The 14,460-nt window shown below is 40.0% G+C and overlaps 1 protein-coding gene across 2 annotated transcripts in view; it reads left to right on the forward strand.

Annotated features, from left to right (window-relative positions):
- The window catches only part of dync2h1 (dynein cytoplasmic 2 heavy chain 1), a 90,390-nt gene that overhangs the window by 59,486 nt on the left and 16,444 nt on the right, over positions 1 to 14,460 (forward strand). For both annotated transcript variants that reach the window (XM_058633739.1, XM_058633740.1), the window contains 5 exons: positions 3,945 to 4,105; positions 5,180 to 5,305; positions 8,185 to 8,295; positions 10,892 to 10,961; positions 11,277 to 11,362. In XM_058633739.1, the coding sequence (XP_058489722.1) occupies positions 3,945 to 4,105; positions 5,180 to 5,305; positions 8,185 to 8,295; positions 10,892 to 10,961; positions 11,277 to 11,362 (554 nt within the window). The remainder of the gene's footprint in view (positions 1 to 3,944; positions 4,106 to 5,179; positions 5,306 to 8,184; positions 8,296 to 10,891; positions 10,962 to 11,276; positions 11,363 to 14,460) is intronic.

Here is a 14,460-nt window from a genome sequence, read left to right on the forward strand (position 1 = left end):
TGTAATTGGTAGGCCAGCTCTCAGATACACAGCTCCCCCTCTGGCACGGTGGATGCTCTGCATCTCAGCAGCTACAACGAGAGTAGTTCTTCTTCTTCTGCGGTTGAATGTACGCAACCGGATCTGCCCGGACTAGTGCCCGCACCGGGAGGCGCTACAGTGGTGAGAGGAGTGGTGAGGTATACTGATGACAACATCAACATAAGGAAGTGCCGATACGCTTCGCAGAGCCCAGGAAAACAATACAACACTATTTTCTCAGCAGTGGCTGAACTGTTTGTTCTGAAACTTTAGGGTTTCATAAACGAGGTAATGACGCAGATACACACACAAACGCAGCGCTAATTGGAGCTTCCGGTCTATGTCGCCTTTAATTGTGATGACAGCTGGAATTGACTTTTTTTTAATAACAGTGGCTCATGAAGCTAGTCAGCTAGTCAATGCTAGTGTGAATGCTGCTATAGCTTAAGTAATATTACAACTGCATAGTATTATTATGAAAGAGCAAAAAACTTTTTTACAGGTAATTATCGCTTCATCAAGAATGGTAAACAGAGTTGTTTTCGTCATTAATTGGGTTGTTGGATCAAATTTGGTGTGAGTTTATCAGCAGGACTCAGTCCTCATTTGTAGCCTTTTGATATTGTCATGAATGTTTATCATTTCATTTTGTTGTCATCCGATTTATTATCCAAATAAAGCCATTGTCCCATGTGAGGGTTTAACTCACAACCTTCAGATTATGAGACTGATGCTTTGCCTACTGTGCCAACAAGTCTATGTGAGGGTTCTCATTCTGAAAACAACAACAACAATGTCATCTGTTAATTCAATGACAATTATCTACTGCTCAGTTTGTGTGCACCAAAATACCCTTACAATCTGCAGTGTAACCAACATAAAATGCTTTGCAAAAAAAGGGACCCACTGCTAAATCCATGACCAAGCCAAACCAAACTGCCCACATAAAAGCTATAATCAACTGTCGATGCACTAGTACATTGCCCCTTCAAAATGTCAGTAAGGGCTGATTGCTTGGCTTGTGTCCATCCATCTTCTCGTTTCTTGAGCTCGTCATCCCAACACACTCAGTGACATTATTGCTGTCTGCCTGGTTACTTGCAGCACAGTATCATAAAGCACACTGTATACACTGTAGGACAATTCTTAGGAAACAAACCCAAGTAATGTAAGATTCCTTAGTGTTTGGCATCACTGAAGGCTTTGTTTTTATTTCCTTGTCGGGTTACTGACATTCTCACTATATATAATTTGACTGTAGCTGAAGTTATTTTCTTTTTGGATAATTATTAGCTGAATGTTTGTGTCATATTTCTCCTCAACTCTGAAGTAGTTTCATAAATGCTTTAAATTGGACACTCAGTAGAGAACCAGCTGAAAATAAGTCGTTGCAAAAAGAGATGAAAGTGGGGGGGAGATATGGGCAGGGAGAGAAAAACACTTTTGTGAGCTACAGTATTCTGACTGCCTCGCTTCCTGCTTATAGCAGAAGCTCTATTGACTGAAACTCAGTGTCAGCTGTTCAGCAGCTGCTAAAGAGTGCTAATAATGATGCCGGCTCATTGAAAATGAGAACTGTAGCTGTATTTATAAATGTCTATTTTTAGTCTTTGAAGGTGTGTGTGTTTTTATTCCACCATTATCTTTTTTGCCTCTCTGTAATTCATCATCTTAAAAGACGATGTGCTATGTGTGGTTTAAACTCACAATCTTCAGATTATGACACTGACACAGCTGCCGTGTAAGCCTTTGTCAAATGTAGAAAATGATCGAGTAAAAAGTCCACCATTAGAGTAGTATAATGACCATAAAATGTAGAAATCTAGAAAATACAGGAAACATGTATACACTTTTAATATAACAACTTCTGCAGGTTAACGTGTCAAGAATTTAGTGTGACCTACCATGACACTTGAACGACAGCACAACCCTGGCTCTCTGGAGTGGAACCCTTTTTATTGTTACTGGTAAAACCTGTGTTTGTCCTACTATTTCATATTAACAAATATGTGATGTGAAAACGGACGATTACACCAGGTTATTTCAAGATATGTTTGAGCACTACATGTACATGCTATATGAGTTAAACTGGTTTGAAAGTTTGCTAATATACATATGTATATGTATATTACTATACGTGTATATGTGTATATATATATATATATATATATATATATATATATATGAATTGTTACATCTTTATCTCGCCTTTTGATCGTCTGTGGACGGTGCTCCTTAAACACAGAGTTACTGTCTATATCATGATAAATGAGAGATATCACGCTCACTGACCACAAAGTGAACCCACCAGTGAAGGTGGAGTGTGTGTACAAGTGCATGAGGTGCGTAGGAGTGTGTCTGTGTGTGTGAATGAAACAGTGAGAGATGGAGACTTTGTTTTTTTAAAAGGCTGGAGAGTAATATTTTGTGTTTATGTGTTTGTGGTGGTGAATCAGTATGCTAATGAGGCAGGGTCTGTAATCCTCTTACAACTAATCTCGCTCAATCCTCCCAGTCCAGGCACAGGCATTGCTCATGCACGCAGACATGCCTGAGTGAACACACACACACACACACATTCGCATACTGGCTTGTTCATTTAACTTTTATGCATTAAAAAAGTCCTCCCTCTCTCCATATCTCAGTAATTACCTTTTCCATCGCAGTGATTTTTTTTTTTTTATAAAACAATAAAATAAGTATTAATGGTGAAAGTTAACTGTGTCTCATGGCAGCTGTGATGTGTAGTGAAGTGTCTGCTGTTTAATTCTTGGCCATTCGTGGCTTCCACACCTGAACTGTGTGTGAACCAAATGCATGCTGTAGCACTCTGTTTTTCTGGGTTCATCTTTGCCCCTGATTGTGTGTCATAAAACCCAAGGTGAACTTTGCTATTCACAGACAGGTGTTGCTGTCTGCAGCATGAATACTGATTACCTGCTCGATGCAAGATAGTTGGGTATTCATTTGTGCTTTTTTTTTCCAGTCAGACATCACAAGCCATGTGGTCAGATGACTGTATTTTTATTTTTTTTATGTTGCCATGGTGATGCAGCAAAAGGTCGCTGTGAGATGTTGTCTTCCAAGACCTTGTGTGCATGTGCGTGTATGTAGTGTACTTCAGTGCAGCAAATTGCATTTGGCAGCAGACACCCAAAGTATATTCAGACTGGGTCAGTTGTTTCTACAAGAAAAGACAGCACGTTTATGTTTGTGTGCAAGTGTGTGTGCATATGTATGCAAGTCTGAAAGATAAATCCACTAATTATGAATTACACCAACAATCTCTGAACCACTGTGTGGTTGTATCTCTGCTTGTGTGTCACTAGTAACTCATATGTGTCATGTGATTCAGTATATTACAGCAGGATTAGAGACTTATGCTCAGTGAGACAACACACACACACATACATGCAGATGCTCGCACACAGACTTAGACACATTTTCAAAAAAAGCCTGACATTTCAACACCATGGGGCTGACAAGGTACTTTTCTGCTGCTTGTGTGTATACTTAATACTCAGTATGCACAATGCATTATCCTCCTAATCTCTCTCACTCTGTTTCTCTCAGTGTCTTCCTCTTACTCGCTCTTTCCATCATTGCCTCATTTATGCTCTCCCTCTTCTTTCAAGATCCCCCCCTCCACCTTTCTCCTTAGCATCCCCATACACATCCCTGCCTGTGCCCTCTTTTTGTCATCTTTTTCCAGTTGATTTGGTGACCATGAGTCTCCATCGTGTCCCTTGCTGCTGCTACTTACTTGCTTGTACCCCTTTTCATTGTTTGCTGTCATTCTTTTCTGTTGTACCCTCTCTGTGCAGTAATTTACTTTGGAGTAGAGTATAAAATTGTCATATGAAGCTACTTCTTGTACATTTTAGATCTATCTTTCATACTTTCCTTTTTCGTCTTCCCTGCAGGAATGAAGGAGCTCTCCCCCCCTCCACTGAACCTGCGGCGTCTCTACAAAGAGACATTAGAATGGGAGCCAGTGTTGATCATTATCTCTCCAGGGGCAGACCCGTCCCAGGAGCTTGCCGAACTAGCTGCAGAAACCATTGGCAGAGACAACTATCATGAGGTAGAAACTAACAGGATAAAGTGGAAGAAGTCATAGTGAGGGGATTTTTTTTTCCCCCTAACAATTACCAAGAGCAGATTTCTTCCACATAAAATGATCGTGCTAGAGCTTGTTGAGTGTTCTATTAAAATGGAAACACAGGCTTTAAAGCTTTTGTTAATGTACTGACTGTGTAGCTCATTTGTCAAACGTTTCTGTTTGCAGTTTGATCATTTTATTTCTTTGTAAGTATACAATTGTATGCACAGGCCCACAGTCGGCTCTTATTCTTTCACTATACGGACGAAAGTATTTGGATGTCTGAACATTACATGAACAGGGACTGCAGCAATAACAGCTTCCACACTTCTTGGAAGATTTTCCCCAAGATTTTGAATTGTTTCTCTTGGAATTTATGCCCATTCATTCTGTAGAGCATTTATGAGGTCAGACACTGATGTTGGACGAGAAGACCTTGCTCGCAATCTCTGTTCCAGTCCAAAAGGTTCTCGATGGGGTCGAGGTCAGGGCTCTGTGCAGGCCAGTCAAGTTCTTCCACACCAAACTTGTCAAACCATGTCTTTATAGTCTTTGCTTTGTGCACTGGGGCACAGTCATGTTGGAAAAGAAAATGGCCTTCCACAACAAGTTGAAAGCATAGCGTTGCTTAAAATGTCTTGGTATGCTGAAGCATTGAGATTGCCCTTCATTGGAAATAAGGGGCAGAGCCCAAAGCCCGATTGAAACAGGTTTGGCCAAATACCTTTGTCCATATACTGTAGTTAATATGTATTTTATTATTATAATTGAAAAAATGATATTATTATTATAATTATTATAGCAGTTCACAGACAGCCGTTTTTACTGCAGTACTGTATATAATAATATAAGTAAGTTAATTCAGATACATTTTGAGTTCCTGGCCTGCGGGAAATTCACATTGGGAATCTCACTCTTCAGGTATTTCCTCCACCAAGAAAAGATATGAATTAGATTACTGAATGAGATTACTTACTACTAACTTCTGAAAACTTTCACTTTCATGTACGATCACATTGTTCAAAGTCCCACTTATGTCTCCCTTGGTCTCTCTAGATCTCTATGGGTCAGGGGCAGGCTGATGTGGCCTTAGCAATGTTACGCGAATGTTCCCGAAACGGAGACTGGCTCTGCCTGAAAAATCTTCACCTCGTCACTGCATGGCTTCCACTCCTGGAAAAAGTAGGTGCTTTATGTGTGTAAGTCTTTGAATGCTTGGAGAAGCCTTATACTGTAGGAAGGACTTTATATGTGTCTGTGTGAAGTTGTTTTCACCTCCAGGTAATGTCTGCAGATTTTGGTCTGGAGTTTTCTATTCACATATCATGCAATCAGTGGAACATTGTTTGAGTGACAGGCATTCACAACAACAGGAGAGTCTCCGGGGGATCCAGGTGAGGGAATGGCGCCTGGCTTGAGAATGCAGGAAGCAGTGTACTTTCCATATTTACTTGCTGTGGATTCCCCCAGAGTTTTCCCACAAGCTCACACGGTACATGTGTGAACACAAATGTTGTTTCTGGGACCTAGAATCTCCGCAGGATGTCAGACAGCTTGTTGTGGCTGTGGGTCATTCACATATCATCAACACTAATTTGCCTTATCTTCCCTGGTAGAAAGACACACAAGAATGGTCTGCAAGAACCTTTACTCTCCTTGAAAAAGGTTTCTGGTACTGTGCGTTGGCAGCACAGCTTTTCTAACTGATGGACTTTGCTGAGGCATTGCTGCATGTCGCTGTACACCTGACCACCTATTTCTCAGAGAAGTCGTGTGACAGTACTGTCGGGACAGTGTATGTGTCCACATGTGTCAACGACAAGCATAAAAGTTTCATGGTATTTCACAAGTCCAAAACTCCACAGGGTACCTTTAAAGTATGCAAGCAATTTCTAGTTTCACTCTGCTTGTCAGTGTTTATCCATATTGTGTAGCACAATGATGTTTCACACACATACACGCACACACACATGCACATACACAGCTATTCTTCTCAGGACACTGCTTTGACTATTCATTTTGACAGCCTAAACAAAGTCTTCTCGTTAACCTTAACCCTAACCACTTAATGGTTATCCCCAACTATAACCTTATAGCCACAAGTAAAATGGCTCTCTGGATATTTGTTTGTCTGTCTGTCCGGACAAACCTGCATATATCATGCATGGGTGTATATAGTTGTACCCTCTCCATCCTCCCAAAACAGCTCATTCTGTGAGCCTTCATCATGGTTTTATTTGTGTGCAGGTGCTTTTCCTGCAGTTCTGTTTAGTGCTCTGTAACTGTAGCCGGTCATATGTCACTGGGAGGCACAGCTGTTGGCAGTGATTGGCCTCTGTGTGCGCACATGTGCATGCGCCCTCAGCTTTGTGTGTGAGTTACGGTGTCTGTGTGTTTTTGTTGGTGTGTATTTGTACGTGTGTATCCTGAGGTCGGCCAGAGTTCCCTCCTGTCCAGAGTTGTCTGTGCTCCCAGTGTGACTTTAACGATGGATTAATACAGCTGTCCTCTCCTACTCTTATCCGTCTCCATTGCACTCTCCTCACCGAACCTATCTCCATACCTCCACCCATTAATTGTTTGTTTTTTTATTTGTTTTCACCTTTGTATCCTAGCAATTTTCTCCTCAATTTCCCTTCCTCCAGTCCGCCTTCATGTAGTTTAACTAAAATACCTTTTCTGTCTGTTCGATCCTTTTTCTCCTTCTGTTTTTTTTTTCTAGCTCTTTGCCCAGCGACCGAGGCTGAGGTCCCGGCAGTCGAGCTTGAAATGAAAAACTGATACAACAAGGGGATTGAGGGCGGCATGGAGCATAGGAAAGACAGACTCAAGGAACTATAGATGTGAAAGGAGGGAAGCAGATAAAAGATGAGTTGAGCCTCGGCAAGCAAGAGGAAATTCTACCAAGAGAGGAACATGTTTTAGGATCTGCCTGTGTTAAACTGCCATAACAGGCTTTCTTCCTTTTCCATTTTCATTTTGCCATCTGTCTACCCAGTCACTCCCTCCTTCCAGTAACCCAGTTGGTCGGTCAGAAAGAAGACAAGGCAGGGAAATGAGACAGAGTGGAAAGTGTTGATAATTGAAGTTGGCAGTGCAGATCTCCTCTCATCCCTGTCCACTCATATTCTTCCACTTGTAGCGTTTTCTGACGCTCTTTTTTCTCTTACTCTATTCATCTGCTATCTATTTTATCTGTCAATCAGAATCTCTTTCTCTATTCATTTCATGATGAGGAAAATAGGTAATGCAGAGTTTTGTTGCAGATCTTACAGAATCAAATCATTTGGAATATACCTGAACCAAACACTATGACAGAGTTGTATCAGGATTTGTGGGGCAGATACAAATGTGTGGGAGCAATAAAGATGTAAGCTAACAAACAACTGACAGTAAAATAAATCACTGCCCTTCCTTCCTCGCTTGGAAGCCTCCCTCTTCTTCTTTGTGTCATCCTCTCTTTAGTAATATCTGCCTTGGATCCTCCTGCAGTAATGTTTTTTGTTCCAGTAGAAATCTGGTTGACGACAAATAAGATACAGATGATTTTTTTTTGGTTTGGTTCTTCTGTTGTTTGATTTGCTGTGATATCATGTACGCTTCCATGATCTTCTTCTCAAAAGAAAGAAACAACCCACCTCCTCCCTCTGGCATCAAATATTTTGCCCATACATTCATAACTGGATATAAGTCAGTGCATTGTTGGGGTATGAAAAAATGCTGTATAAAGAATTTACTCTCAAAATGAAGAATGTATGCACTTGAGTGAACTTTGTGGTAAGTACTTTTACCCCAGACCAGTAAGGCTCTGAGTCTGCATCCAAACCAGCTGACTGGAATCTTTGTCTTTGTGGATTTACCCAGATATATAATCCATCCATCCCTAGAGTGAAGAAGACAAATGAACCTGCATGACACAGTGGTTGGACAATATGTTTCTGCAAATGATCAAGTCTTGTCTAATTGTTTGAACTCATAATTGACACTTGTGTTTATTTGACATTTATGATCTCTAAGCTATGTCTTATAAGTTTGATGTGTGCATTGTCTCTGTCACTCAGGAGTTAAATGTTCTGCAACCTAAAGCGGGTTTCCGTCTCTGGCTGACGGCAGAGGTTCACCCCAGGTTTCCCTCTATACTGCTGCAGTCCAGTCTCAAGCTCACCTATGAGGTACTCGAACACACACAATCACCATCACACACCCACAGATATAAATACAACAACAAACACTGCTTCTATCATAGATAACATTTAATTTAGTATTAGGTAGGGTTGACCTAAAGGCCAATTCACTCTTTAGTTGTGGAAGCATCAAGTGAAATGCTTCTCATTCATTTTGAATTGAGCAACATCAAGGGTTGCCGAACTGTACGGTTCTTCCTGGGGCTGGGGAGTCCACTGGAGCACAGACCCATGTCTCCGCTTCAGGCCCATGGGCAAAGGTGCTCGCCGACGGGCCAATTCCCCAGGCCTGGCTCCTCATGGCAGGCCACACTGGTCATAACTCATTGTTGGGGTCCTTCAAACTGGCCATGCACATAGGACCAATTTCCTCTGGGAGACCCTACAAGGGGCTAAATGCCCCAGACATCTTAGCCTGTAGGGTCATTAGGGCACTCAAACCCGTCTTATCTCAAAGATAATTACTTCTGTTTCCATGTGGATAAGGCCATATGTGACACTGCTTTGCGCACACATGCACCGACTCAGGTTTTTTTTAGCATATGCAGTGCTATCTCATATGGGCTTAAGCAGGTAGAGAGGCCTACGGCTTGTGAGTTAGTGATGGGTGCTTTAGAGCTCAGTGTGTTTCTGAGGGGAGTTGTGCTTGCGGGGTTACTACTATTACTTCAGCAGCCAACCATGCTGCACAAACAGCCCCCCTCTCTGTTCTCTATCTGGCTGTCTGACACACATACTATCATGGACTAACTTACTGATATACATTATAAGTATGCACACACATCCTGATCACATATTCACTGATATCAAGGCACTGTGATAGAATATTTTTCCCCACCCCCAACACACAGCATTCTTAATGAGGTCACTCATAGATATAGTGCATTCCCCATTCCCTTACTTTACCTGAGCCATCACAGGTAAAATGACAAAATGTCCTCACAAAGACAGGTTTGAATCAAAATGTGTCCTCACAGCCTACTACAGACATACACACACACACAAGAAGACATATCCTCCACTTTACCTGTCCTACAACCCACTTTACAAAAATAAAAGACTTCCCTTAAGGAGATAACTGAATTATTAGAATACGAGTGTAGCCGCTCAGCCTTTTTCATAGGGTGAATATTGAATTATCTCCAATGAAGATACACAGAACCAGAATGTAGTAACGTCAAGAAGAAAATAGATAATTGCAGTATTAACAGTGAAAAACAAAGTCACGGGGGTTTTGCTGCAGTTGTAACAATGTAAAATAATAAATAAACTTCTTGCAAATACATGAAATTCACTAAGGCTGATAACATATGTGGTGAAAATCTGAGTACTTTTTCAATGTACAGTTAAAACCTCCAGATGGAGAAACCAAATGTTCAGCCAAGCTGATATTGTGTGAACTCATCTCAGTGTGCGCTCACTGTTTCTATCATGGAAATAACATATTGTTAACAGATGAATCAGTTGTACTGAATCTGAATCAGTTAAACTTAGGCAGTATGTATGCGCCGACTCGTGTGGACCAACTAAAGTACAACATACATGACAGTATTTATAAACTGAAATAAAAGCATGCTCTATCATGGGCTGTGGCCCTTGATTGTGGTTATTAATATTAGGTGTCCAACACTGACTGAACAGTTAATTAATAGAATTTCATTTTGTTAATTAACAATGTGTGTTTGCACATGCAGAGAACAACTTCAGCATCTTTCTTCCTCACATTCACTTCTGTGGCTCCACATTGTTAAACCAATCTAAAGTTTTGTTGCACTAATGTGAGAATTTTCAAATTTCACATGTGGTCCAATGTTTTCTGGTCCGCCACGCTGGGGGTTGAACGCAGAACACAAAGCAGACTGAAAAAGAATCAACTTGACACACTTTCTGAATTGTTTTCTCGCCGTCTCTCTGGCCTCACCCAGGCACACATATTTGATAAAGGGGGGGATTTGGGAAACACTCCTAGCCACCTCAGGAAATTATGCTTCCTACTTCTCACAATTCAGTCTTCCAGTCTCACAATAATGCAGCCTCGTGTGGCGCCCTAATCTAGTAAACACAACAAAAACAGAAAATAAACAGTTCCAAGCTCTTACAGCTGGCCTCCAGTGTAACTGCTGTTTGTGTGGTTGATTTGATTTTGCCCGCTGTAGACACATTTATGTCTTTTTTTACTTGTTTATCGTCTGTAGCAGCTTCTGTATCCATTATTACTTCCCTTTTATTTTTAACATTATGCATTCTAACATGCATTCTCAGTGCTTAATATATTTACATTCAGATAACAGACTTGCTGCATTGGTTCAGATAGAGAGAATTCACTGCAGCAACTGAGCTTCAAATCATTGGACGTTGTGGTTACTTTGTTGGTTATAGTGCCTGTACAGTATAGTAAACAAGATATTCTACTTTAGAAACTTTTTCCTCCTATGCTTTAAAATATGGCTGTGCTTTTATGACACTATAGTGCTTAAACATTGGTGTTTAAACAAGCATTTTAAACTTCAGTATTTTCTTCCCATTTTTCCTTATTTACATTGTCCATTTCCTGTCTAAAATCTCTCTATTTTTCTGTCTCCAGGCTCCTCCTGGGTTGAAGAAGAATCTGCTGAGGACATATGAGTCATGGACTCCTGAGCAGATCAGCAAAGGTTGGTTCTCTTCTTCTCTCTTCTCTTCTCTTCTCTTCTCTTCTCTTCTCTTCTCTTCTCTTCTCTTCTCTTCTCTTCTCTTCTCTTCTCTTCTCTTCTCGTTAATGACTGATAATGATCACAGAATACACCATGCTGGGTGTAGTTTCTGTCATTTCTGTTCTGTTTTATTCTGAATGATTCTGATGAATAATAATAATAAAACATAGCAATTCCTCCCTATGTTTATACACAAAGAATAAAGACCCAGTGATAATAATGATTTGTTCTTGTAACTGGTTGGGCTGTGACATGGTGTTGCTTGTTTGTGTTAAGGAGGTGTCTTGGCGAGAGCTCAGTCTCTGTTCTGTCTGGCCTGGTTCCACGCTGTTTGCCAAGAGAGACGCAACTACATACCACAGGTAAAATACACAAGCACATAAGATCAGTTCCATTTTCAAATGGTGGATGAATGGGAAATACACATGATGTCATACACTGTGAAGATCATTTAAAAAGGAGACATACTACAAGCGTCAGATGAAATTAGATTTCATTCAGCGTGTGATGGTAGTCACTGTTTTATTTTTATTATAACTGATGTTTTTTAAACGCAGTCTCACCTCCAAATAAATGTGTAATCCTAAAGAGAGATCCAGACTATTTATTTTTCAGATGAAACCCAGGGAAACTGTAAGGAACAGTAAGGAATTCATCTCAAGTGAAAAATGTGTTTAATGTCATCACCGATACATGATGGAGCTTACACAAATGGATCTCATACATTATATTTTTAATCAATATTTTTGACAAACTGACAAACCACTTGTGCACTCTGCATCTTGACTATATATCTAAAGTGAGAGTGGTCTGCTGCCTTGATATTGTGTGGTGAATAACAGCCGCATGATATGTTTGTCTTCATGTAACTGCCTCAGTTGTTAATATTTGCTCATTTTACAGCTACGGCCATTGGAAATCTTCCATATTTAGAGTGGCTCAGTCAAACACAAATTGTTCTCAGGAGAACAATCTCTTACTCAGTTGTAATTTAACCCCTCAAAGCATATCGTAAAATCAGTTTTATTTTATTTATGTTATCATTGTGTTCCTATATAGTAACTTAACTTGAGTATATATTCCTACTGCTGGTACTACTACTAACTTTAGTACACACTACTAAAGTTAGTACATTAGTCCATTAGTGTGCATAAATATTACTACTCTTACTACAACTACTACTACTACTACTATACACTTGAACACAACTTTTAAGTGTTGTAAATACATTTCTTTCCAGGCTTTTGTTTATTTATGCTGATTTTAGGCAAACCAAAAATCTAAATATTCTAATACTAAGATGGCGACACATTATAAAACAGGCAGTAGCACCAGCCGTCTGCTCTCCGGCACACAAACAGAGCACTCCAAGTAAACCGAAACACAAGGGAAGACTGTAGCAAAGAACATGTTTTTATTATTAAACTTCCACAACTTCTGCACAGTTATTTCTTCTCCTTCATCGGTCTATCCTCAGGCTTGATTCCAATACTCCTGCCTTAATCACTCTCTTATGTATAGTTGTTTTGAGAAAAAAAGTGTTGATTGCCCAAGAAGACAATGTAAACCCACTGTACACATAATCGAACATGCAGCATGCCTATGTCTTGCAAGTCTCTTTGGGCTCTGTCTCCTCTCTTTACCTTTCTCACTACACTCTGCTTACTCCAGTATCTTGTCATTTCTACTGCCACCTGTCCAGCCCCACTGAACATCTGACCTCCTACTCTTTCATAGATAAAATACTACTAAATGAAGAGTAACCAAAAGCCAAACCAAACCAACATGTCCAGCCACTTCCAGCATATGAACCCTTACCACCACCTATTTTTTAAAAGATAAAATTAGTATTTCTTTCTAAAGTTGTGCTTGGTGATTTACTTATTCTCTTTCCTTCTCAGACTAATACACACAAACACTTTGACATCTGATCATCTTTTGTTCTCCGCAAAAAGAAATGATGTGTGTGGCTGTCTATTTTTGAAATTCAGAGTGAGGAAGTAGGATCTGATCATAGTTCTCTCTGGAGAGGCCATCAGGTAAAAATGGATGTGTGATGGATGTGAACTGTCCACAAAGTTCTGTTCTCAGGGCTTTCACTATAAATGGGGGTTGAATGCATGTGCACTCAACACCTTTCAGATTTATTTATTTAAATATTTATAACCTTTATTTGAACTCGGAAATATATTGAGGAGCAACCTCATTTACAATATAGCCGAGACAAAACACAAGACATTTGAGGACAAGGCAAAACACAAGACATTTGAAAAATACATAAGCAAATCCGAATTATCAAAAAGTAAAGTGACAGAAATCTAGCCAAAAAGCAGGAGCAGTTGGAAGTAAAATAAGATGCATTTATGGATTTAAATTGTCCTAATGATAAAAGTGTGGTAAGTTTCAGATTTGTGTTGGCCTGTCCCAGTAAAATAAATTTGGTTATATAACATGACAATATGTGGAAAAGTTCAAGGGGAGGTAACTTATTGATTTACACCATCAGCATTTTCTCCCAGCAGGTTTTGTTGATCCAGATCACTGAAAGAAAGCCTGGCTTTGTTGAATTCAGAGTTTACCCCTCTGAATTAAATGAACGTGACTGTATATGAACCGACCCTCAGCCTCTCCTACCACCTACACTCCAGCAGGTTTTGCTGCAAAGTAAAGTAAAAGTAACGTAACACATTACTTTACAAAGAAAGTGATTTTGTAACTATTGTAACTAGTAATATATTTTACTAGTAATATATTTTTAATGTAACTAACCCAACACTGTTGGTTATGGTATCTAAACACACGGGAAATAAGCTTCCTACATCCTTTCAAATTTTGTTTAACATGTGATACACATTAACCATCCTAATTTTTAAATCTAAAGTACAAATGAACAAGATAAGCAAAACAGGACGATTATATAGCTCTTTAAAGGGTAATCAAGAGTGGTGGCTTTTTTTTCCCTAGTCATTAGGTCATTTATCTACATAAAACAGTTGCCCTTAGTGAGCATGACCTTCTCATGACCTTCAGATTATGAGACTGAGGCGCTGCCCACTGCACTAACGAGGCTGTGTTTGTCTGATACCATCCGAGAGGGCTCACATTGTTAAGGAAGCAAAGACCAAGAACATCACAAAATACAGTTCATTTGGCAAATGTTGTTATTTTATGTACATATCAAGCCAGGAAAATGAGACTGGATCACACTGAACACATTCCAGTGACAATGATATTTGAATACAGCCATTGCGTTTGTTTCTAATTTTCATGTCGTCATGCAACCAATGCCCCATGTGTGGCTTGAACTCACAACTTTTAGAGTAAGACTTAGAGTATCGTAGAAATGATTTTGGCAAGCCAAGGACCAAGCAGTCCCCCATGTGTGTGTGTGCGCGCGCGCGTGTGTGTGCATGTGTGTGTGTGTGTGTGTGAAATGACCCTGAATTCCACTTCTATGGAC

The sequence above is a fragment of the Solea solea genome, chromosome 7, assembly GCF_958295425.1.
Source record: "Solea solea chromosome 7, fSolSol10.1, whole genome shotgun sequence".
In the NCBI taxonomy this organism is placed as follows: domain Eukaryota; kingdom Metazoa; phylum Chordata; class Actinopteri; order Pleuronectiformes; family Soleidae; genus Solea; species Solea solea.